Source organism: Neolamprologus brichardi, chromosome 18 (genome assembly GCF_056152115.1).
Source record: "Neolamprologus brichardi isolate AB-2024 chromosome 18, ASM5615211v1, whole genome shotgun sequence".
Classification (NCBI taxonomy): domain Eukaryota; kingdom Metazoa; phylum Chordata; class Actinopteri; order Cichliformes; family Cichlidae; genus Neolamprologus; species Neolamprologus brichardi.
The window spans coordinates 30,699,993-30,725,515 of record NC_142121.1 but is presented as its reverse complement, the minus strand read 5'-3'; the positions used below and the strand labels follow the sequence as shown (position 1 = coordinate 30,725,515).

Genomic DNA, 25,523 nt, shown 5'->3' with positions numbered 1-25,523 from the left:
AGATATGTATGTATATATATATATACATGTTTATATATATATATATATATATATATATATATATATAATTTTTATTTATTTATTTTTTAACAATCTTTAGTCCAGATCGATACAAATACTAAATGCACTGTCGGTGGGTTTGTGCCAAAGTACGTGTTGATTATCAACAGCAAGTGCACTTGCGGATTTTTCACAGTTCGAATCATTGCCTCGCTTCCGACAAACAAAAGGAAAAACACCGGCTTGTGAACAATATAGGTGCTGAATGGCTGTTAACCAGCATGGTTCTGTTACAGCTTGCAAGGCCGAGGATAGAACCACGTGAGCGCCCATTGACCATTAAGTCTGTGAAACTGTTTCTCTGCCAGGTTATTCTGCTTTGTCTTTGCCACCATCTACTGGCTTCACTGGCTCTGGATCTTCCAGCAAGGCTTGTTGTCTCTCTCGTTCCTTCACCAGCTGCACACCACAGTAGGTCACGAGTAACACAGAGAGGGTCGACAGAGGAAAACCTAACAATAGGACAAAGAAGAAGGAGGGGGGGGGGGGGGGGGAGATGAGAACATTAAAGCACAACTTTAAAGGAAATACTGCAGATAATCCAGTGAACAAGTCCTGTCAGAGTTGTGTCACAGAATGTTTAATGCTATGAAGAAAACAGAAGCGATGCTGAAGTCAAATGATCTGTGGAGCATTAAGCCCCTCAAGTTTTTCCTTTTCTTGTTTTTCTGTGCTTTTGGAACTGAGAAAAAAACCCTGTTTTTTTATTCATACTGATGTTGTTCCCCACCTTTAAAAATCAGTCTCCTTCCCACCATTTTGGCAAACTCCAAACTGTTCAGGGAGAGAACATTGTAGAGGACGATAGCCCAGAAGTTGGCCGCATTGAACAAACCGCGGATCCTGCGTGACATGGCTTCACCCATGGCACTCTAACAGAAAACACAACAGAGCACAAAATTACAACTAACATAGAAAAAGAAAAAATGTAATTCTGCTGCCATCCTGCAGACCTGTGATATGTTTGATAGATGCTTAGTCCATCTTTAAATTAGGATCTGTTTTGCTTTTCTCTTGTCTATTATATTTTTGGGGCAAATATAGTAGATCCACTTCTTTTAATAATGGCTTTTTAAATGAATAAAAATAGTTCCACACCTCAAAATCGTATCGCTCAGCTTACTTTTGATCCTGTTGCTCTCAGGTCAGTACTGTATTAAGGCCCATCAAACTAAGAAATGGATCTGTGAAGTTGATAACCACCAGTTTTATTTATTAACTGCCAGTTCACTCCCCTTTATAATGTAAGGTACAACATTAAAGAGAATTAGATAATAGCCCCTGAGGATCACTTGGCAACAGTGAGAAGGAAGAACTTCCTTTAGACAGGAAGAGAACTCTGGTAGAGCCAGACTCAGGGAGCGACAGAAATCTGCCGTGACCAGTTGGGGTGTTGGGGGAAAGAGGAGAGAAACAAGAAGGGCACGGGGAAACAAGGACCAAATACACACTATGCTGTCTCAGTCCATTACACAGCTTCCACAAAGTGTGACAGAGTGACTTAAAATCAGTGCTCATTAAATACCAAGAATAGACTATCAGTGATGAAGAAGAGGTCCTGTATCCAGTGACTAAATGTGATGACAAAATGTTGATAGATTCCTGTGTTTGTGTCAAGATTCTAAAGAATTTCTTTTACCAAGTAATTTAATTTTTTTCTTTAAATGTATCAGACACAAATTGTTATTCAAGGCAAGAATTTTCATCCATGCTCAGACATGCCTAGGGGCCTTACTATTTGCCTTATCGTTTCTCACCTCTATGGTAGAAAGTGGTGGAAAGGAGAATAACTTGGCCACCCACAGCTCAAAGTTGAGACCAAAGCAGTTGAAAAAGGACCAGATATAAACCAGTTCACATGGGCCCAGCCACAGGGTGGTGACGGCAAAAGTGCAGATGGTTGCAAGAAGTTCTTTGAAGATTTGATCGTGATTTCCACCAATGTAGTCGTAAACATACCTGCACGCGACACAACGATGAGTCAAAATCATCTCGTCTATACCGCGTTCGGTTCTTTATGCCCATGAATTTAAATCATCCATGCACTCACTTGCACAGCCAGTCATTGATGCCTCTGTCAAAGTGCCTACAAAAGACACAAAGTTTCATGAATACTTGAATACACTTTGCAGAGCGAACCAAAAAGCTACACTGTGGTTTCACACTGCTGATGCAAGTCGCACATACGTCTCAGCGAAGACGTAAAGCATGGTGATACACTTGGGAGGCTGAGGAGGGTCCAGGTGATCCAGCATTGCCACGGTGTTGATGACGCCGAACATTACAGCCGCTTTCACCCAGTCATACACCAAGTTGGAATAAGCCAGTCCAGCTGTGGATCACATAAAAACAAATCTGAATCTTTCCTAATTAGAACATATCCCACAGTCTTTTCAGGCATTTATTTAAAGTCCTGCCTCTGAGAAAACCTCCAGTAGCAGATTAACTTGAAATGATGTCTCATTACAATTTTAGATTATTCATTTTTTCACTGATTTTCCTTGGAAATAGTATGATTTTAGGGAATAACAATAACAATGTTATTTCAAACCACAAAAAGTCAAATGACTGAAGCAAGAAAACTTCAGTGCAAGTGCGAAAGAAAGGAAAAAGCTTTGGATTTAATTACTCACCCAGAGACCAGTCAGAAAGCTTAGCGACCAGCTTCATGTCACTGGGTATCGTCAGAATGTAAAGGTAGTGGAAGAAGACATCCACCACGAGAATACCTCCCAGGTGCAACAAGGCCTTGATGGTGATGTTCCACATCTCCCTCTCTTTACGGATCAGCTGAGTGTTATTTGCCTGCAGAACAAAAGCTTCCACTAAACCCACATATCACATGCTGTTGTTGGAATTATATAATAATGTATACTTTATTGATCCCTGTGGGGAAATTACTCTTTCTGCATTCATATCCCATAGAAAGTTGAATATTTGATGATTACACCATTCAGAATAGCAGAGTTACAGATTTGTAACTATTTTTGGACCAATTAATTATTCACATTAATAAAATAGTTAATTAAAGAATAGATGTACCTACTGTTGATTAAAAGAAATATTAGGGTTTCTTTTTTTAAAAAACACCAGTTTATCTTTATATTCCGTTTGATTTCAATCCTCACCTGAGCATGAAACCGGTCGAATGTCATTATCGGTCCAAAGAAGAAGAATGGGAGGTAGAAGTTGTATTTCACCAGGTCTGAAAACGTGTAGTTGCCTTCCTTCTTCTCGCAGTTCTCTAAAGCAAAACTCATACAGCGCATGATGCTGAAGCCACAACCGCCATAGAACAGGATATCTTGGAGGTTGAAGGAACCAGTTACCAAGGCTTCCTGTTGGGGGGATAAAAGTTATTCTGAGCCTCAAACACCAGTCTGCATAAGGACGACAATAACAATCTGGCAGAAGCTGTATGCTGTCAGTACTGTAATCATGTGCCCATACATTACATATTAGACCAAATACTATAATTTGTAATGTTATCTATAGTGTTTCGGGATCGTTGTCCGGTTTGGTAACGCTTATAAGATCACCTACAGCTGAAACCTTTCACAGGGGTGTGGATAAAGGGGGGCCAACAAAAACTGTGTGTAGCAATGTGAACACTATGATGCTACAGGACATTCACGTTTTCTAGTGCATGTTTAGGGAGGCTGGAGGTCTGTCTGCATTTAAATTCAACCAATTTTCAAATGGTTTTATTGGTTGTTTCTTTCTAATAAACCTCACTTATTTCCAGTGGGCTTCAATAACTGCTTCTGAGTCTGAATCACCACATTTTGGAAAATCCTGGAAACACCCCTACAAACTCAGCTAAACTCCAGAAAAGTTGCAGTTCAGTTTTATTTATATAGCACCAAATCACAAATGAAATCGTCTTAAGGCGTTTTATATTGTAAGGTAAAGACCCTACAATAATACAGAGACAACCCAAACAATCAAATGACCCCTTATGAGCAAGCACTGAGAGAAAGTGGGAAGGAAAAACTCCCTTTTAACAGGAAGCAACCTCCAGCAGAACCAGGCTCAGGGACGGGCAGAAAGAATTTCCATTAGGATCATTGGGAAGAAATGTGGTGGTCGAGCACAAATGTTGTAGTATTTATTACATGCGTCGCTGGACTTTGGAAGTAGGTGAAGTTGTTAAACTTCTACTTTGCTACCATTCCCTCACCTGCCAGGAGTTAAAGGGCTCCAGCTTGATGGAGGCCAGTGTACACAAGCCTGCAGCGAAGCACATCCATTTACTTTTGAATATAGCCACGCTGTATAGTATGATGCAATGAGAAAGAACCAGAGCCAAGAAAGTCCAGCCCATGGTAACCAGGACTGCCAAACCTCCATACACCCCAAAGACCAAGGATCTGTGCTGTGGATAAGAAGGAGCCAGAATTAGTCAAGATATCAGGATATAGTTCAGAATTCAGGAACACACATGAAGAGTGGTGTTAGTATGATAACACTCATGAAGCTGCAAAAAATAAAAAATACCTAAGGATGGGAAGATTAAATTACAGGGCAATGAAAACAAATCTACAGTCCACATATGCACAATTTAAATGAAATGCATGGCAAATGTTGTTAAAATTCTAAGATCTTTTAATGTTACCTTACATCCATTTATACCAATCTTCATTGTAAACATGAAACAAGACAGAAAACATGTTTAAAACACGATGAACTGTTTTAAATATGTCCAGATATTCACAGCAGAGACGCAACAGATGGGAACTTGGTATCAAAGAAAGCAGCTCATGCTGTGTTGAGTCAATCTGTCAGGCCTTGAGGTTCAAATAAAAGCCACGAGAAACATTTTTGTTCTGGAACAGAAAAACATCTCATTGAATAAAAATGGAATAAAACTACATTTAATTAATCACTTCAAGGCCTTCTGTTCACATCAGCAGAATGCAGCTTTGCATTTACTGTAATATCTTTCTTCACACTTGAGCACACACAAATATGTATTTCATACATATTTACAGAGAAAAGCACCATGAGCCTGCACATGTATTTATTCAAAACCCAGGAGTATGTCGTGAGCATTCACACCCGCGCACCTTTGGAGCCACCAGGGAAAATATCTTGGCAAAGATCACATGACCAACGAGAGCAAAAAGGATATGATTGCGGAATGTCGTGAACCACATCACCCATTCGAAGTCCGCAGCATCCTACAGCAAGGAAAAATGCATTAGGATCAAATAACAACTGCTCACTTAACATGGCGCTGTGCAGCCGTATAGAGAATACATGAAGAAGAGGGACTTACCATTTTCCTGCCAAAATAATGCCATCCTGGTTTGACGCTTTCTTTGAAGGACTTTCTGTTTGCATTTTCTGAAAAAACAAACAAACAAAAAAAACGATAATCTCCATTTGTGCATGCTGAGGTGATTTATTAATAATGCAAAACAGCTTTAAGTAATGGCAGGACACTGTAAAGCCTCTGTGTTGGGGAATCCAGGCTTTGAGCAGCTTTGTTTTGGGCATTTTTATATGAGCTGGTTATTCCTCTGTAAGAAAACAGTCGTGCAGGTAGTCACAGCTTGAATAGCTTTGGTGTGTTCATTGGATTATTGCAAATTTAAGGGCCTGAAAGCACTTCTGGTCTATTTTATAACACCAAATATTACATAATGCACTCACTGCAGAGCGTTTTATTCTGAGGCTGACATCTAGTCTCATGTAGACATAATCTTGTTGCAGGAGAGTAGTTTTCTATATAACAAAGTGCTAACACATAAATGACAAACACAACACCAAAAACAATTGCAGTGGTGAACATAGTTGAAGCAATCAGTGTAGCAACAAATGTGATCAACCTACACCACCACCACAGTGGGGAGTAGGTTTTTCCAGCCAAAGCTGGGGAAGCCTCAAAATGTAAGGGTCATTCGGGGAAAGCCTTCTGGGAACACAGCCAAACTACTATTGCCAGTATACAGTGCTACTGTAGCGTGTAGACCTGAGTATTACAAATGACCATTTTAAGAGACAGAGACTGAAGGAGAAAAAATATCTGGACTAAAATGATGATTGACATCTAGACTGTATGACAGCACAGACGGCGACAGACAGCACCAGTCACCCGATTGTACTCAGTCCACTCAGATCAGTTTGTGAAGAGGCTGGTTGAAGCATGTCATAGTCTGAATACATGCAAACATTTGGTGTTGTTTCAGGATGAAGGGTTTGGAATTAGTTGGCTCAGTGTAACTTAGTCAGAAAAATCTCCATCTGGGAAATAAGTGGACCATTTTTTCAAATTGTCTTCACATAATAAGAACACGCAGGAGTTCCTTGGGGGGAAGCAGTCTCTTTTCATCTACTAAATGAACTTTGTTCTGCCCTGTTTTAGGTTAAATGGAGCACTGTTGTAGGATGTAGGACGGTGCTTTTTGAGGCAGTTTTTAAATTGCATTGGAATTGAATTGCATTGTCACTTGGCTTTCAGTGACATTTATCAGATCATGAGTGAAAATTGTGCTCCTGAAGCTGATAGTAGGTGCATAAAAGTGTCCATTCACTCCGACTTTAGGGAATATTAGTGGATTTCAATTAACCTCTATAAATGTTAAAGCACTGTGATATTGATTTTTTTTTTTTTTTTGGACTTTCTCAGTTACACCGACAGCCTGTGTGTGTGTGTGTGTGTGTGTGTGTGTGTGTGTGTGTGTGTGTGCGTGCGCATGCATGCACTCCGGACATCTCTTGACATGTTGTGCACTCACCACTTGAAGCTTCAAATATCCAACTGCCTGCCCATATCAAGGCCACAGCAAGTACAGCTGTGTAGAGATACAGCTCATATCTAGGGAGGGCAGTCTTGATCCCCATGGTGAATCTGCACACTTGAAGCCTAATGGGTTGAAAAGCAATCAGCCACATAATGTTAGACCTAAGTGAAGGGAACCAGTATAAATGAACAGAAAACAAAACAAAACAAAAAGGAAAACTCTGAGAGAAATGCGATAGCAGGGTTAAAAGGTTTATTTTACTGAACCAGGTTATTCTTTGGAAATTGTTACATTGTAGTTTGCTGTGACATGTCAGTATGAAACCATGCACTTTGGCAGGTTCCTCGATAAATAAAATGCTCCGCAGGATTAACCGGACAAAACATGAGGAGACACCCAGTACAGTTTATTTTTATGGTAGATGTCCTTGGCAGTGTTACCCTGTGAAAATCAGCCTGTGCCTATAGAAACTATACACCCACAAAAACGGGTCAGCACAGTAATAACACAAGTTCCTGACTGGTCTGAGACAGACCGGGGTGTATTTTACTAATAAGCTTCCCGGATCGACAGCCCAGTGACTTAAATAGGACTTCAGAGCTCTGGCTCCTCGGAATCAGCACCGTCAGCTGCGCAACCCTACCTCTCCTTCCTATTATAGTACTGTCTTGCAGTTGGTTTGCTGTACAGCAGGGCAGCTGCAGTGCTATGTGATCTGAGAGGCGCTGGGGACTCACTTCACAGAATAATTAGCCCTAACTGGAATGGCCAAGAATGGCGCACTGGAGTGGGAAAACCGTTAGTTTTCAGGTGGACAGCCCGGGTTCCTGGCTGTGTTAGTGCGTGTGTTTCATGCTCATGTGGCGCACTTTGAGTTGAACTTAAAGGAGTTGGACGAACAAGTGTGGCATGCCAGTGCCAAGATGTAACCATGGCTATGCCGATCCCCCGCAAAGCGGCATGCATACAAATTGAGGCTTACTTTTTCAATGCTCCGTGCGCACAGAGTCGATAACACACCGGCTGTTTGTTCTGATTGTTCCCCCCCTGGTGGTTTCCGTCATATTTATCACTTTGCATTAATACAAGACTTGTTTTACTAACCTTATATCCGCTTTACACTGTCAGGATGAGGGCAGCAGTGTTTACAGCCAGTTCTTCAATAGACCAAAGAAATTGGGGGAAAGCAGGTGGCGGCAAAAGCAGATTTCATTTCATTCGTCTTGCGGGGGCTTTGCCGCTGCCTCTGATCACCAGCCTCTGGCAGTCAGGATGTTGCGGACCCAACGAAAGGAGGAGGAAGAGGAGGAGGAGGAGGGGGGATATATTTATCCACCACTACTGCACCGCAATGAGGGGTGGTCCACACCGTGTCCATCGGATCTTACTCACAAACATGGTTTATAACGACGAAAAAAGAAAGTAAATCAGTAGCAATTAGCCTAATTGAGAGCCAATCAAAGATAGAATGGATCTGACTTGATAAATCATATGCGGATGTTAAAAGTGCAATGAAATATGATTGCACTTACTGTTACAGACCCAAGTCTTTCACGTTTTCCGGTTAGATGCAACAAAGGCAGTGTTTCTACAATTTGAAAGAAATTGGGTTTTTTCTGTTTTTAAAAATAATTGTCTGTACTCTGTGATATCGTCGAAGACCGCCACATTATAAAACGCATTAAATGCCTAAGGAATTTGGGGAATTTTCATATATTAGTCAATGCTTTCCCGTTTCAGCACACACACATCACATCTGCGTCTTTCTATTTTTAATCACTCACAACATAAAATGTAATTTGTCAAGAAACCACCCACTCCAAATCACACTGCGACTGATGGGATTGAATGCGTGCAGGCGCTGTTTCATAGTTACTAAGGCAGCATTGTTGTCATTTAGACACTAGGTGTCGCTCCCGGTTTATTAAAAATGACAAGGGTGCCTAAATACCAGGGGTTTTTGGATCAACGTCAAGTATTTGCTCGGTTTGTTGTTTGCCTGGGAGCGGTGTTAAATCTATAGCTTAGTGTCACTATAAACGGCCCCATTAAGCATATTCTGTTTGGGAGAGTCCCCCCCAATCCTAATAGTAAAGAGCCACAGTCTGTTGCCTGCGGACAGCAGTAATTACAGCCCAAGAAAGCCGCGTCCAGCCAGCTGCATGGTTTGAGCAATGTAGTGCGGCGAGTTTGTGCTGCCTGCCTGAGAGAATCCATCACAGAAACAAACCGCCCCCTCCCACTCACGGTGCCCCCGCTTCAGATGCAACTCAAAATACATAAAGCCTCCATGTTGCACAGGGAATGTAGGGCCAGCACACATGAACCGACTGCCTAAAAGTGTCTGGTAACTTTAACGCCGAACAACCTGCGGTCGTTGCATGTTTTTTTGAACTAGAACAACCATCTGGGCTTCCAAGTATTTTCAGCGGTGCTCCAGACACGGCCTTGCATTTTGGATAATCGAAGGTTTGCGGCTAACTCGCTAACCTAAGCTACTTGCTAACTTCAGTTAGTTAGCAATTTCAGCGTCTTTTCTATTTATTTGTTTTTTATAGTCACGCACGCTCCTCGTGTTGCCCACAAACATAGTTGTTTGTAGCGATGGTAGTTTTCGGAAAGCCATAAATGACAGACATTATCTGGCTTCCATTCACCACTGTGCTAGCTGGCTGGCTACCACCGCTGCCACAACCCCTTCGCCTCGGACGCTTTCCTGGCTTCGTGGGCTAGCTGGTTACCTTCATCTTAAACAGCTAGCTAACAGTAGCTAGCAAAGGAAGCAAGCGCGCTTGTACTATTGACATTGTGGGAACTAAAACAGGAATAATCAATCGTCTAAATGGACCACATGTCCATAATAACCCAAGTTTCTAACCCCAAGGAGGAGGAAATAATATCATTTAACCAGGAAAAAGGTAAGGAAAAAGTCAATTTATGGTACATAACTAATGCTAGCTGGCTGACTACTTTTCTCTGTTGACGTTAGCTTTTATTCGCACTTGCTAGCTGTTGTAGTAGTTAAAGACCTCAGTTTCCTTTGTGTGAAAAGATGGAAACACGTCTTTTGTTGAAAAAGAAAAAAAACTCAACTACGCAACAAGTTTATCAGTGGGGCCTTGCCCGGGTAAGTTCTCCAACTAGGATAACGTTTGTTCATTGCGTTTTCAAAATGAAGAGCGCTCCAGCGCGTTTTTTCCCTTTAACATTTACGACAATTCGCTGTCTGCATCAAATTAAAGCACATTTTGTAAAAGTATTTGCAATAATACATCTGGAAAGTACACTTCTCTTTATGCGTTTGGACTATATAATTGGACCATATGATCTGACAGCTCTGACAGTTGATTCATGTATGGATCGGGTTCTCGGTGGTTTGGATTGAGGTTAGCAAGAAGTTCCTAAGGACGAAGCTAATACGCGGACTAAAGAGAACCGTGCTGCTGGTGTTGTGTATCGATTCAGTTTTACTTCATGCACATAGCAAAGCTTTCTGTGCAGCTTATGGGAAACTTATTCGGTTTGTCTGAGATGTAAACAGTGAAACTGTTTTATCCGCGCTTATTGTTTCTTGTGAGGTTTGTGTGTTATGCAGTGAAATTAACCTCCAGTTTTAGGTCTTTTCCTATATGTATCACTTCTAAACAATATTCTCTCCTCTGTAATAGATGGGTTTGGTTTTTTTTGGTTTTTTAAGTGCTGCTTCAACGTGAATGACTTCTCCACAAGCCAATAGCTCCTAATATCCAGTGATTCTCATTCCTGGCGCCCTTTGACACTTTACCTATGCACCGGGTCACCCTGGTGCATAGGGTGTGTATCAATATCACATCTCAAACTTCTCTTCTCAGACCATCAGTAATGTGAGAACTTGAGTCTTTGAAGCACAACAATGCATTTGCCTGTAAGCTATAAAAGTGACCCAGAGTAATGCTGTGGATTCTGTGTCACTTGAATATACGTGGGTGTCTTGGTGGGAGGTTATTCTTGCATGTGTGCTGGAGTTTAACACTTAAGGTGGAGTTATATGGCAATTAAACTAATCATATGCCACTACGGTGATATAACAGTGTTAAGACAGCTTGCTAGTTCGGTAAGCATATACCATGTTTAGCAAGCCTGTTACAGATAGTTGGTCTGCTTCTGAAGACATGCACTTTACTGCACCCAGGTAGTATTTTAGTATGATTTCAGTGTGTTTGCCAACAGAGGTGGTCGAGTACAAGCATTCACTCTGCTAGAATTCATTGTTTGCGTTTTGGGTTGCTGCGTGAAATAACATAAGACTAGGTGCGAGAGTGTGCGTGTAACAAGACACAGTTGAGTTACAGGATGAAATAGAGCAGTGACGTGGATGCTCGCTTCTCACAACAAATAATATAATCAGTATAAAGATTGTATAAGTCTTTGTCCTTTCTCCCCTTTGTTCTTAATCTGGAAAAATGGCAATTCAATTTCAGAATCTGCCAAAAAAAAATGTCAGGGTGCAGGTGGGTCTTCACAAGATACAGGTGGGGCAAAACAGATGGCAGGACAGAAGGACTGTGCATATAAATTACAACAAACATGTGGTAACAGCACTTGTTTTTTTGTTTTTTATTTCAGTCTCTCTTTTTTTTTCTTTCCTAATTAGCAGCCAGCTTTGTGAATAGAATTTAGAGATTTATTTTGCCAAACAAAACTGTCCACATTTGGCACTTGGTGGAAGTTTATAATTACATAATTTAAAGTCTATAAATATTTAACAGCATTATTTCTATACACATTTTCTGATGTAAATACAAAGTCAGATTGTCATCTATCTATTGGAGATCACCTAACATGTAGCCCGTGTGGCCATCTGTCTTAAAGGAATTAAATAGGTAGTCTTCCAATAGCCTGAACAGGCGCCAAACTGTCTGGGCAAAAACTGACCACCTTTGCTCTTAATGTTCCTCTGCTGGCTGTCTTACAACATGTGCCTGCCTCTCACACTGGTTTGGCTCCCAAGCAGCAGCAGCAGCCTATATATAGACCTACAGTCTTGCTGGGAAGGGCACTAACCCCAGAGCCTAGTGTAACTACTTGTAAGATGAAAGTGATCATTTTCTGTGTTGTCACAGACATACTTTGAAAGGGGAAAAAAACAAAACAGCTCTTCATTTCCAAACAGAGGCCATCAGAGCAGTGATTTCTGTGGGTCTTTTTCTTGAATTTGGAGAGTCTTGTTGATTTCAACAATTTAAACTTGCCACTCTGCTGAGATTGTTGCAATGAGATCTTATTAATACGTCTGTGAGATGGATGGAGTGTTACACATGATCCATTTACTGTTACGATAAATTCCTTGCTAATAGTGTTGGAAGATTGATTCATATGGGGTGACCTTGACTGAGCCCTCTTCTGCTATTAAGTTCTGGGGTTTCCTGTCTATATTTGTTTAACCTCATGAACACATTGAATTTAAATAAAAAGAAGGAAGCACTAAATACATTCAAATATGCTACAGATTTAGCTTTAATTAAGTCCTCGATTAGCAAAATAGGATATAAATATTTCCCAAGCATTAAACTTGTCAAGATTAATATTAATATTTTAGAAAAGCACCAAAATATATGTATCTATTGGAAATTACTTATATTTTGTACTATGTATTCAACTTTTAATAAGTTTTTGTTTTTCTGTGGTTACTAATGGAATCAAAATTTAGTGGAAAAATTGCAGGAATACATTTTTTAGTTGTAGTTTAAAATACTGTCTTAATTCTTTTGGTCCCATTTAGTTCTCAGCCAGTTCCACATTTTCCAATCCATGGGATTTATAAGCCTACAAGCTTATCAGTTGCCAATGCCAGGATCTTTTTGTTTGCTTTAAAGTGGGCTGCACATTACAAAAGAGTGATAGCAAACTCACGGCAGTGGAGTATCCACATATCCTCACTTAAGCTACTAAAAGACTTCATTTAGGGAACTACTAAAAGAAGACCCCTTTCCGCGCTAAGAAAAGTTCAATAAAGGAAAAGAAAAAAAAAAAAGCAACAACAACAAAAAACAGCACAGGACTGGGGTTGGCTATCAATAAAGTCCTAATAGCACTATCAGTTCTGGTCAGAAGTCTGACTATCGGTTCTCTCATGGGTTACTGATCAGTTTTCTGCCTGGCCAAAAAACAGTTCTGCATAGGTTTTCACAGTCAATGTAACAGTTTTATTACTTGTTTCTAAAAACAGTCTAAAAACACAGAAACGGAGCAGAAAAAAAGGTATCCGCGCTACTCAGTACTGAAAGAGTTGAAAGGTGTTGTTTAGAAAAACATCTCTTGCCGTGGAAACTTGGAGATTGCACTGCTTACAGGAGGTGGTGTGGAATTGGTTAAGCTTCTCTTTGACTAATCCTTAGTCAAATCTGTAGACTGTGTCAACAGTCACAAACCCACCCAGGAGTCGGTAGATTTTGTCACATGTGCGCTGGATGGCTGACCTTTTTTTCATTACTCAGCTGAGATGCATGTATGGAAGCAAATTACCACATTAGTCAGATCGGACATTAGGCAGTCTTTAACCTGCAGCCCCCTAGTATAATGTCCATGTGTCAGTGTGGGGAATAATGCAGTTAATAATTTGGAGCATTCAGTGCGTGGTGCTGTCTCCTGAATGTTGTATACATGCACCCATGCAGCTGTCTCGCTTATACCACACAGTATTTCCAGTACTGTCAATGTCTTTGAAGCACACTACTGTTATGAAATGACAATTGTGTAAAATATCTACATGGCATTCTCCTGATTCAGTGTGATCTGATGGAAACAGTTTAGGAAACAACAAAAGAATTATCAAGTAGAATGAGAGGTCATGTCTCTTGGTCTGACTCTTACCTGAGCTTAGAGAAAAGTCAAACAACACTGGGAATGTTTTTGCTCTTTCCAAAATGTGTTTGGTTTGTTTTTCTGGAATGTGTTGTGAGTAAAGGTACTTGTGCTTGTGAAGTTCACCACCTCATTAGGGAACTACAGCTCTGCTTTTATGCCAGGTGAGTGATATATTTGAGACAAAGTTGTGCTCTGTGCCTGACTCAGTAGTCCTGTGAATTTGCTAAGGGTCTTTGTGCAGGAATCAGTACCACGAATGGTTGTAGTGATGAGTCACAGGGAGCTGACAACTGCCTCTCTGTCCCAGTTTTACAGAGCTGAAATGAAAACATAAAGCCCTGTTTAAGCAAAAAAATAAATAAAAATGTTTTGTGCTGCTGATTATGGCCAGATAAAAACTGAGCTCAGTGTAGCCACTTTGAGTATTTTTAACTTAAGCCTGTAAAACGCAGAGAACAATGTGGGCAATGTTGATTCAGAGTAATTTGAAAACTTCTGAAGAAAACATTCTTCATTTTCAAGCTGGTAATTTTCCAAACAAATTTCTAAATGTGTTTGCTGCCTTGGTATTTCGTGGTTGTTACAATGTTGTTTTTGCTGGTTTGGGTCTCTCTGGATTGAAACATTGGGTTGTAGCAAGATATCCGCATGCTTCGGCTTTCTTAGAAGACGCAATAAATCTGTTGTTGTTGTTGTTGTTTCTTTTCCTTGTCGATGGCTGCAGATTATAGTCCACTCGACTTGGAAGAGCTTATGGCACTGATAAGATACAACTTAGATACCCAGTAAAATATGCGCTTGCTTGAAAGGCTGTAATTAACATTACTGGAAGACAGTGATAGAGGGAAATGACAGAGAAGCTCGGGAGTGCAGAAAGTGTTTAATGTAGCTGTGACATGCTGTTAGTCAGCTTCTGATAGCTTTACTGTAAGAGCGAGCTATTAATCTGTTGAAATACATTATGTTCTTGCTCCACATCCTAACATGTTAAGAGATTGTTGTTGCTTTTGTGGCCTCAAGATCCTGTGATGCACAAAACTGTTTTATAATAAAGCACTAAACAGAGATGGCAAGTTGCAGAAATATTTTGCTCCGAATGTGTTTTTTTTGTTTTTTGTTTAGACATTTACACATTTGTTTAAGGTCCGTAGTACAAAGTGGCACGATATCAAGATACCAAAAGACATGACATAATGCTATTCACTCTTCACAGTCCTCAGTTGCAAAAGCATTCTGGTGGGCTGGGCGGGGGAATGGGTGGAGAGGAATGCAGCCTTGTATAGGCTCTGAGGGGTCTGAGGGCCTCTCACCTCCTCCTTCTCTGCTTCTCTTGTGCATGATCGGGCTGCTTCAGTCACTCACCTGCCAGTTGAAATGTTGGAGGGAATCAAGTCAAGTTTTTAAAATGGTGGTAGCCACAAAAGCAAATATGAAAAAATAAAGGAGAGAGAGAACAAAAGAGTGAAGTGGGTACACCCTCCGACTTGTCACTATTAATAAAAGCTCAGTATCTCATTTAGGCCACGCTTCGTGGTTCAGGAATGAGAGGCGATTTGGAATCGGAGCAGAGCATGCTCTGAACTGTCACTGAGTGTGACTGATGAGGTCACCCGGCCAGCTAAGTTATTTTCTGATCAGTGGTTCAGCCAAAACAAAACCTAATGCCATTTAATCAGACTGTAAAGGTCTCACCTATTGTTGTCATTCAGCATGGCTCACACCACTGTGGCCACTTAGGAAGATTTGTGGCTAACACATGGCCGTTTTATTAAAACAGGATCTACACCCCGGTATGCAAATATTCAGATGTAAAGGGTACACAGTTTCATCCTGCTGCGTTTTTATCGTAGAGCGTCAGTTTGCATATCCGCTTGTTCATCCTCTATTCTTCCACCCCCTTCTTGTTATTTTTGCCAGCGTCCCAGTCAAACAGCAGCCTAAAGAAGCAGAGGAGCCGAGGCATCTTCAGCACGTTTTTCTGCTGCTTCCGCAACTACAATGTGGACTCTCCAGCCACCAACACCAACGCCAGCTCCCCGCCTCCACCAGTTGAGGAGAACGGATCGCCTCCCAAGGTGAGCTGTTCCACCACTAAACTGTTGCTTGTTGTCCTGTTGAGGACTCTAGAAATATCAGTTTGCAAGTCTTTTCCATCTGTTGTAAACTGTCTGTTTTTGTGAGTAGTATTTTCTCTTTGTGTTATCTCTGTCAATGTGTCATTGTTTTTTGGGGGAGTTTCTCCTTTGTTTTACTTCCTACCCCTCACCCTGTTTTTGTATGTGTTGTAGTGTGACCAGGTCGAGGTCATCCCTGTCCCTAGTGTATGTATTGCCTTTTTTTTCTTTTCCTTTGCATGCAGGGTGAGTGGGCTGGTGGCACATCCTGTCTGTGTGGGCTCCACTGCTCCTCAGAGAGCTCTAGCTCTGCTACCGTACCGCAGTTCACTCTCAGCCGATCGTAGCGCTGTCTGGCTGTGTAGAAGGTGTACGTGCACCTTTGGGTTTTAATGTCTCAGTGCTTCATCTGCATTAGTGACATTTTGTGGTTTGTATGCTCTCAGAAACACTGTAACACTAACCAGCTAACATTTTTAAGTGCAAACCTGTTTCTGTTAATTGCCTCCGGAGCTTCTACGCAAGGCATTAAACCATTTATTGTGCTACTTATCTATGCAGTTTAGTAATTTTGAGAGTGAGAATTAACATTAGCTCTTAGTCTTTCAGTTTGGCTACTCAGCTACAGACTTAAAGTAATTAATCCTGTCACTCAAGTAGGGCTGTTCGATATAACGATATATATCGGATGACGATATAAAAACGTCTATTGTTTCATTTTACGCTATCGTTTGTTTCGTGGTGTCGCAAAATAAACTGTTTGCAGTAATATTTTTTCATCGTTTTGATGGTCACTGTAGTGGCTATATTAATTTCTTAAAGTTCTCTCTTTCTCTTTTATTTAATATAACCACACTACGGACGGACAAGCGCCTGCTTTTATGCGTTGTGGTTAGCAACAACGACGGTAACACCATCGCGTGTCCGCTTGTTTATGTTCCACATAAACCTTTCACAATAAAGCTCAAGATCCTGTTGAGACTTTTCAAAATAAACTGAATCACGTGAAAGAGCTGATTATTTACGGATGAGAAAATTCACATAATTTACAGAAAATGTTACATTTTTGTGATTTATATCGTTATCGGGATGATAGAATTCTTATATCGGGATATGAGATTTTGGTCATATCGCACAGCCCTACACTCAAGGAAGGACTGAGATGTGATTCGGTGATCTGTGACCCATCCAAGGAAAAGTTGGTGAGAATAACCAACAGTGATTTGATATAATTTCATTCTAAAAGAGCATCCAGTCAATTCCAGCTCTGAGCCATAGTTCTCACTTCACTTCACACTCTCATATAGTGTACTGGCATTTCCAAACTTAACACAGTTAAGTTTGATTGATCCCAGCAAAATTAGGATGGCCTAACAGCAGCAGACAGCTTCATGCATGATACAGATTTGTGAAATCTAACTTGACCTAATAAAGATGTAAAGAGATGAAAGGGTTTTTTGTTTGTTTGTTTTGGCTTGAATTCTGTAGTGTCACTGATCTCAGTTGGTTTTTCAAAAAACTATCTCCTCTAACATGGTTTTGGCTTTTTGTTGGCTTAAACCTTACTTAATGCAAAGTGTACAGCATTCATGTTCTCTCTTTGGCTCTGCCTGTCCTTCTCTCTCATGTACTGCTCTCTGACATTATCTGACTTGTGCTCCCTATAGCCGCCAGCCAAATACCTCCTACCAGAGATGAAAATATCTGACTATGGCAAAAAGTGTGTGGTGATTGACTTGGATGAAACACTTGTCCACAGTTCATTTAAGGTAAGAAGGGGCTAAAACTACTGTTGAAATTCTGCACAGTATGAGCACTTTTACTACCAGATTTAACTAAAAGCTAATATTAGGTTTGCCTATATTTCTGCAAACCATTGTTTAGTTTATGTCTATACATTGTCATTATTTCCAAAGTTCCGCTAATGATACACAGGAAGTTGAAGCTGTTTGAATCCATGACATCACTGTGTACACAAAAGAACGAGATGAGCAGGTGGCAGAGGATGTGAGCGAGCGTAATATTACAGTACTGATTGTGGCTCATAATGGGTACATGATTGTAACAGGGGAATGCAGACAACCAGGCTGTGTTGGCAACCATCTCCATTCGATAAAACATTTTTTGCACTGAAGAATACTTTCTGTGCACTTTCTTCTTCTTTTTTTTTTTTAATCTTCAAGCTGTCCACTTCTTTCTTAGGTCAAATGCTCTGTCTGCTGTCTTAAATTACTACAGAGGTTAAAGGAGGGCAGTGATGATAAAGGTTGTTTTAGCAAAACATACTTTTTTTTTGCCCTCAGAGATTAGACAGTCTGCAAATTGAGTTTGTGTTAATAGTACGACCTCTGGGGGTCAGTTGGGGTAGTACAACATAAGTAATTGTATTTTCTTCCCACAGCCTATCAGCAACGCTGATTTCATTGTCCCAGTAGAGATCGATGGTACAGTTCATCAGGTATTGTAGATTTATTTTAAAAACTAATCAATTGTATTGAAGTTTGTCTCTTTAATAGGGGGGATTCCATTTGGTTCTGATGTGAAGATCCTGAAGAAAAGGCTGTTATCCAGTTCAAGTAATCCAGGATAGGCTGTGTGTATCCTGGATGGCCTATTCATGATTACTTGCACTGGGTGGCAGCCACTGTGCAAAGGGGATGTGGGGGGCATCTAAAGTTATGTGACATGGTAAACAGTCTGATCATTTTGAATAATTTCAGAAATGAGTAACAGGAATTATTTTGTACCAATCCTGAAGTTTTCTCATATATTTTCTTATAAATGACACTGTTCACCTAAAGTGTACTCAGTACAGATAATGTACGTGTAGTGTCTGACACTCCTGTCACACCACGGCTTGTTTTGTTGTTGTTGTTGTTGTTTTGAAACCTGGTCTTAAAAGCGATCTATCTTGCAGGTGTATGTGCTGAAAAGACCACACGTGGATGAGTTCCTTCAAAAGATGGGAGAACTATTTGAATGTGTGCTCTTCACAGCCAGTCTTGCCAAGGTATGTTCAAATGTGGACATGTTTTCTGTTTTGACGTGTGTTTTGGTTACAAGCCAGTGGTACCTGTGGAACTGTGAACATTGTTAATTTTCTGCTTTCTGAATTTTACATCTCCGTTATTATGCTCTGCATCTGTCACTCCGTCATGTTAGCCAGTAATGCATGGGTAAGTGTAATGAATGAGGCAAAAGAAACTGTGCTGTGGGAATAATTCCTCTCTAGAAACAGATATTCCTTAAAAGCTAGAATGCGTTTTTTCTGTGTTATGGCATAGTGGCACCTTCCCTGTTAATCAAGTGCTGTTATGAGGGACACCATGCTTTGCTTCCTTTTGGAAACCTAGTGTAGCGTTTAGCTTTTGTGAGTTGTTTTTGTTTCTAGTTGAAACATGTGATCATAAAGATGTGATGTATATCATCCCAACATTCACAACTCATATTAGTCTTATTATATTCCTTGTTTTAAAAACAGTTTGCTTCTCCTCTGTTTGTTTTGCTTGGATAGTATGCAGACCCTGTGGCAGACCTGCTAGACCAGTGGGGCGTGTTTCAAGCGCGGCTCTTCAGAGAATCCTGTGTTTTTCACCGAGGCAACTACGTCAAAGATCTCAGCCGGCTGGGGCGAGAGCTCCGCAATGTTATCATTGTTGATAATTCACCTGCTTCTTATATTTTCCATCCAGAAAATGCTGTGAGTTCCCAATCCTCCAATATATTTGTTACATTCAGCACTGCATCTGTTAGACTCTGAAATTTTCTTGCCACAAAGTAGCCTTCTGTTGCATGCTGAATATGATGATGGAAAACAACAGAAGTTAGAAAGAGGAGGGAAAAAAAGGCAGGTTCCTTCAGCTGCTCTTTGCTGCAGAAGCTGAGTTGCTCTGGGGTTCTTGAAAATATCCCAGCAGTGATCTTTTGGATTTAAATAAGCCTCATACTTGTACAGGACATAGTTTTTTCTTTTTTCTTTTCTCTTTAGAATCTCGTGTAATTTTAGCAGTGTGCTTTGAAACGTCACCTGGCTGGAATAATCCTCTCTTTTGTCAAACATCTGCAGTTAGTATTTTGGTGTAGCCTCAGGCATTCACAGTGCCGCCTATTAAATGTCATTTGTGTCTTTGTCTGCCCAACACCTTTTGCTCTCATGCTGCTTCACATCATCACACTCACACCTCTGGTTTTCACTGTCTCTGGTGATCCTGGCCACCAGATACATTTCACTGAGCCAGACGTGACAGTCTTAAGCCTTTAGGTTTTATTTTCTTCCCGAAGCCCTTCCATAGAGTGTGATTTTATGCAAAATACCTGTATCTGTAGGTATTTCACTGCCTGTGGTATCATTTTAGGAGGATGGCCTCTGCAGCCTTTCTTAACAGCACTATGACTCTTTGTGTTCCTCCTGATTTTTGAGCAGCTGTGTTTTGGACTCATGCTGAGTTGGTCACTGATTTTCCCCACCATTTTCCAGCTTTGTCTCACCATCACATTTCCTCTGGCTGTGAGGCAGGGCAGACACTAAGAAAGTTCTTGTGCTCATAGATCATTTTATAACAATGTTCATACATTGTTTTTGTTTTGTTTTTATTAGTTTTGTGTTTCTGACTTGTGTGTCAGGGATTAATTTCTGTTTTAAAGTACTTGCTTCTCGTCTTTAAAATAATCATGTTATTGAGCGGTTACATAATTTCTCTGGTTTCTTGTGGTATTTATCAATCAGGATCAGAATAATTTATTAAGAGCACTAGAATTCATTTTCTCCATTTTTACGCTGTAATTGTAGTTTTTGAGTTTAGTTTTCTAGTCTAAGATCTATTCTAACTTTTCCTGTTGATCTGATGTCATGGTTGAGCACAGTAGTCATTCAGCTCTACATCTTAAGGCTAACTTTCAGTGGTTTGTGCCTCTCCTCAGGTCCCAGTTCAGTCCTGGTTTGACGATATGAATGACACAGAACTCCTGGACCTGCTGCCTTTCTTTGAGGGACTCAGCAAAGAAGAAGAGGTTTACGGAGTCCTGCAGAATCTAAGGAGCAGGTAGCAGGACAGCCCACACTACCGCCTGTGCCCACCAGTCTCCTGTATTGATCTCTGTTCCTTTCTACGACCGTATCTCTCAGACTCGGGCAGATCCTCCCAAACGCCCCCTAAGGGGACGCCTTGGAGTCTCACTGTGGAAAACATCATAACCCTGTCTCTGATCTCATCTCCTGGCGACCGGCTGCCTTCTGAGTGCCATCAGAAAAACAAAAACATTCAAAATCCCAGGAGCACTGTGTCTCACAAAAATAATAAAAACCACACCAGAAAGTATGTAGAGTGTCCTAAGCTGATAATATCGGGGACAAAATACTAAGAGGAACGAACTTTAATCTTTATTTTCAAATCAACCAAGTTTTACTATTTGGTGAAGTGCTTATTTTAAACGCAAAGAAAAAAAAAAAACGACAACAAAAACAACTTTCTGTCTAAGACTTCTTTTGTGGTACCACACAAAAGTCTGAAAAGATTTTGTCCTCATATTGTTGCTATGCAGGCAATTTCTGGTAGTAGAAAGGACTGTGATTCTCTTTTCATACTTAATGAAGTGCCTTGTGTGACTGTTGTTTATATGGGGAGATATTTTCTACATGGCATATTTCCAGAGTACTCTGGTCTTTTCACATACAGATATGCTTTAAAGTGGACACACAAATATCTTTATATGAAAGTTTGAATTCACTATTTTGTTTTTTTGGTCATCAAACGCTGGGCAGTTGTCTCATAGTGTTCTTCTGTTTTCCCAGTAAGCTTGTGCCATTATATAGATGTGACTTTGTTTCTTTCAGCTTTCATTATAAGTAGAAATGGTTGATTTTGTTTTAGGAAACTGAGGATGTATGCAGTTGCGACATTCACGCCCCACCTGCAGCAAGTCCAGTAGTTCTTTGCGCTTAATTTCATCCGAAAGCTCGGCTAAAAATGTGCCATTTCCTTGTCTTTTTTTTTTTTTTTTTTTTTAAATAATTTGCCAAATAAGGAACTTTTCTTTCTTTTCTTTTCTTTTCTTTTTCTTTTTTTAAACAGGCTTCATATCCGTACCAGGGTTGAGTTACAACTGTTAGTCTATTAGTTGTAAGAATAACATGATAGGTTTTATTATTTTGACAAATAGATGTCAAATTTGTTTGTTTTAATATTACAAGATCAGATGGCTAGCTTTTAATTACTTTTTTTAAAAAACAACTCTTGTGTGTGTGCATGCACACAAGTGGTGCAGCTTCACCCTCAGAGGGCAGAACTTCCTCTGAAATTGTACACATTTGCAAAGGTGTTCTTTAGTTTTTTAAACTGGTCCAGGATCTTACAGCAAATTGGTCGAGTGCCATGTTTTCAGTTTTTCCATGTCATCAGTGTCTTTACAGAATAGAGTTGAGTGTCAGAGTCTGGACAGTGTTTAAATCACACCATTCCCCTGATGTACAGTGGTGGCCTGCCCTTGTCCAGCCCTCGTAATTTAAAAAAAAAAAAAATCTAATGGAAATGCCACCTGCGGCGTTTATTTTCCCAGACTCCTTTTTTCCCCCTTCCTTTTTTAAACTGCTCTTCACCTCAGTGCCTACATATGAGAGGAGCCCAGCAAACTGAATGCTGCAACATTAGCTTCCATGGCAATAACCGCTTTTATTTTGGAGGGGGAGGGTGGTTTGGGCACTTGGGTTAGAGCACTTGAATAAATTAACCAGTGAGGGTTTGTTAAAGTAAGACCACTCTAACATTCACTGTCCATATGAGTGGATCCAGAAACCGGACATCCATGTAATATTTAGATCTACTAGTTTGTTTTTTGGTCTGGTGACATGTAAGTGTTGCAGTGCTGAAACAACTTGAATTTTGATTGGTTTATCTCAGAAACAGTAGCCAAACATGTGGTTACCTGTGTCTCTATAGTAAGAAACCCCTGTTGTGGAGCAAAAGGACGCCTTCCAAGCCTGCAGATGGGTGCTCAGTCCGGGCCCATCCAGACAGCCCCCTCCTCCAAAAACAATGTTTGGGTCCAGCTCTAAATGAAACACTACTGGGGCACTGCATCAGGACTGTGAACAACCTCATCATGGCATTAATGCCTTACTGCCTGTGGAGGCACAAAGCAATGTTTCTTCATTATTTCCAAGGTTACACCTCCATGTTTTAGCATCATCTCTCTAGTATTTTCTTATGGAGTGTGAAAAGCGATCAGCCATATATGTAGAGCATATTTGGCTCTGGTGGGTTGTGTAACAGTAAAATGGAGCATGTGAAAAGCTCTATGGTGCCATCTAGGGATTGTTTGCCTCCAACAAACCTTTACTGCTTGGTTTGTGGGTCATGGGGTTTATATTTAAGAGACACTAATAATTTCCAACTTTACGCCCCCAGTTAAAAGGCTGCTGCTCCTTCAGACATTTTCATTCTCTTCGCATAAGCATTTGTGTTGCGAGTGTGCAGCTCACGATGGTTTCAGTGCAATGTTTTTGTTTTTAAATAAGGAGCGTTTGGTCTTCTCAACCTCTCAATGATGACCTTTCTCTGAAAATGTTGTTTGTATCATTGTGATATATTTTTCTACCTACATGTTGTCAGTATTTGGGTTTGAAAAGTTGCATATTACCCATTATATCCAGCTTTTTGTTCCTATATCCTTTCAGATCGGTATTGTCCTGCTCTCTTGCCTTTGGTAAGAAAAATAAGTCAGGTCTCGTCCCACCTATCGGGACGATTGTGAGCATGTGTGCGTGTATGTTCGTTCATGTGTGCTGCCTTTCACTTTTCCTTTTGTCACTTCACTCATAATCACACATTCTTCATTTTGTATTAAGTTAACACCAAAGTTCTAAAACACTTGATTTATTTTATTTTTTTTAAATCAATTTCCTCACTTTGTTTTGTTTTTTTTTTCCTACTTTGGCAGCATGTCATTCTGAGCATCACCTTCTCCCTTTATTTTCTTTAATAAATGGCTTCATTGAAACAATTTTGTCATGTCTTTTTTTTTCTTCCTCTGTCCCCCGTCACACATCTGCTGTGGTTCATGAATTAAGGCCAAAGATCCTCACTTCAGTCTGGCGTGACTGCGGTTTCCACCGTCTCTGATGTACCTCATATGGTATGTTTACTGAAAGTTGAGAGAGAATGTCACCGTTTTCTGTCTTTTACAGTCGACCTGATTTATTTTTACCGTTCCTTTCAGACATGTCACAATAAAAGCACATTTTTGGAGGATTGTTGCCTGTCTTCTGTTATCAGACTAACACCATCTGTTTCTGTTTTGTCTTAGTGAGCTGGCAGCGGTGGGTTCATGTTTTCTTATAACAAGCTGAAAAATGGCAACGGCGTGATTAACCTTTGGGCTTGCTAACCTTGTTTAGGTACTACATGGTTACAGTGTTGGGGAGTAACGGAATACATGTACCGCCGTTACGTATTTAAAATACAAAATATGAGTAACTGTATTCCGTTACAGTTACCGTTTAAAAAGGTGGTATTTAGAATACAGTTACTTTGTTGAAATAAATGGATTACACGGCGGTACTTTCCTGTTTCATATTGTGGCGGGTCAGGACTGTTTGGGTTTTGTTTGACAGCTACGTTCTGTTGTTCCAGGCGGCAGCGTTACGGTTGCCATGGTTACAGGGTGACGCTCTCTCTCTCTGCGTGTTTCCTGGGTGAGAGAGGCCTTTTTGTTGTTGTTGTGCTAAGCTAATAGGCAGAATGCTACCGGTATAGCTCTAAAGAATGTAGCATCATGGGCAGTGTAGTCCGTGCTGCAGGGAGAATGGACTGCCATACACGTTATGTGTCTGTGAGCGAGGGAGGGAGAAAAAGGAAAAGTACGAGCTGTCATGAGCAAAAACGGGAGCTGGAAGCATGTAAATATAATAATAACCACTGCAGCCAAGAAGAGTGCCTGACGAGCCCAGTTGTAAGTAAGCTATTAAGACTCGACTGTACACCGTGTTCGTGTTTTCCTCCAAAAACAATAAGTTCTGTTGGAGCAGCCTTTCAACGCCTCTCTCTGTCTCTCGCTAGCAAAGTTGACCCAGACAACAAAGTAAAGCTAGTTTTCGGCTACGAGCCTGACGTATTAGCCAGAGGTCCCTTTACTACGGTTCGGAGCCGCGGACCTTCAGTAACAGTAATAAATCACAGCAATAGTACATTCATGTAGTTGTAAACAGCATGATAATAAGTAATCCAAAGTATTCAGAATACGTTACTCTCATTGAGTAACGTAACGGAATACGTTACAGAATACATTTTGGGGCATGTAATCTGTATTCTGTAATGGAATACATTTTAAAAGTAACCTTCCCAACACTGCATGGTTAACTCTTTGTTTGGTAGTGTACGGTGGATATTTAGAGCTTTGACTAACAAAACTGCCAGTCTGGCAACAACCAAACGCTCTTGTGAAGTTGATGACGGTGGAAAAGGTAGCTGTCTGTTGGAAGAAGTCCTGCGATGCGTTTTTGTACAAACTATTTTTGAGCAACTTTACATAATTAAGATGTAAAATAACTCCTAAAGGTTTTCATTCAACAGGAGCTCTCCGTTTGTGTGCATCGTTGCTGTTACTGTTTACATAGGGTGTATCCAAAGATCACAAGGTAGATTCCTTCTAGGGAAAGGCAGATGTGGCTCACTGCAAACTGGTTTCTAGTATTGTTTACATAAAATTAAATAGTTCATGGAGATATTTCAGCCGGAGACAGGTACATACAGGTATCGTCGCT

General features: G+C 40.5%; 2 protein-coding genes across 5 annotated transcripts; one reads left to right on the top strand and one right to left on the bottom strand.

The window, feature by feature from the left end:
- Positions 1-81: 81 nt before the first annotated feature.
- On the bottom strand, positions 82-8,116 carry hhatla (hedgehog acyltransferase like, a). Of its 2 annotated transcripts, XM_087831483.1 has the most exons (13): positions 7,911-8,116; positions 6,801-6,928; positions 5,339-5,406; positions 5,127-5,240; positions 4,676-4,696; positions 4,241-4,435; positions 3,189-3,398; positions 2,694-2,865; positions 2,248-2,392; positions 2,111-2,146; positions 1,818-2,019; positions 791-932; positions 82-512 (listed from the first exon to the last, which is right to left on the bottom strand). In XM_087831483.1, the coding sequence occupies exons 2-13, from the start codon at positions 6,904-6,906 to the stop codon at positions 370-372; spliced, it is 1,554 nt and encodes a 517-aa protein (XP_087687609.1). In that variant the 5' UTR covers positions 6,907-6,928; positions 7,911-8,116; the 3' UTR covers positions 82-369. The 2 variants fall into 2 exon arrangements, with proteins under 2 accessions (XP_087687609.1, XP_087687610.1); XM_087831484.1 differs by lacking the exon at positions 4,676-4,696.
- Positions 8,117-9,048: 932 nt separating this feature from the next.
- On the top strand, positions 9,049-24,004 carry ctdsplb (CTD (carboxy-terminal domain, RNA polymerase II, polypeptide A) small phosphatase-like b). Of its 3 annotated transcripts, XM_006802701.3 has the most exons (9): positions 9,049-9,724; positions 15,570-15,727; positions 15,941-15,973; positions 17,434-17,535; positions 18,168-18,224; positions 18,684-18,776; positions 19,281-19,466; positions 20,687-20,808; positions 20,892-24,004. In XM_006802701.3, the coding sequence occupies exons 1-9, from the start codon at positions 9,649-9,651 to the stop codon at positions 20,920-20,922; spliced, it is 858 nt and encodes a 285-aa protein (XP_006802764.1). In that variant the 5' UTR covers positions 9,049-9,648; the 3' UTR covers positions 20,923-24,004. The 3 variants fall into 3 exon arrangements, with proteins under 3 accessions (XP_006802764.1, XP_006802766.1, XP_006802767.1); XM_006802703.3 differs by lacking the exon at positions 15,941-15,973; XM_006802704.3 differs by lacking the exon at positions 15,941-15,973 and having other exon boundaries at positions 20,687-24,004.
- Positions 24,005-25,523: the final 1,519 nt, after the last annotated feature.

What these genes read in the sequence shown, in the direction of transcription:
- hhatla (XM_087831483.1), bottom strand. Translation starts at nt 6,906, where the DNA reads ATGGGGATCAAGACTGCCCTCCCTAGATATGAGCTGTATCTCTACACA. An exon ending in GATATTTGAAGCTTCAAGTG is followed by an intron (nt 5,407 to 6,800) that starts GTGAGTGCACAA and finishes TTGTTTTTTCAG; the next exon opens with AAAATGCAAACAGAAAGTCC. An exon ending in TTTCCCTGGTGGCTCCAAAG is followed by an intron (nt 4,697 to 5,126) that starts GTGCGCGGGTGT and finishes TTTACAATGAAG; the next exon opens with ATTGGTATAAATGGATGTAA.
- ctdsplb (XM_006802701.3), top strand. Translation starts at nt 9,649, where the DNA reads ATGGACCACATGTCCATAATAACCCAAGTTTCTAACCCCAAGGAGGAG. An exon ending in TTTTCCATCCAGAAAATGCT is followed by an intron (nt 19,467 to 20,686) that starts GTGAGTTCCCAA and finishes GCCTCTCCTCAG; the next exon opens with GTCCCAGTTCAGTCCTGGTT. An exon ending in CTGCAGAATCTAAGGAGCAG is followed by an intron (nt 20,809 to 20,891) that starts GTAGCAGGACAG and finishes CGTATCTCTCAG; the next exon opens with ACTCGGGCAGATCCTCCCAA.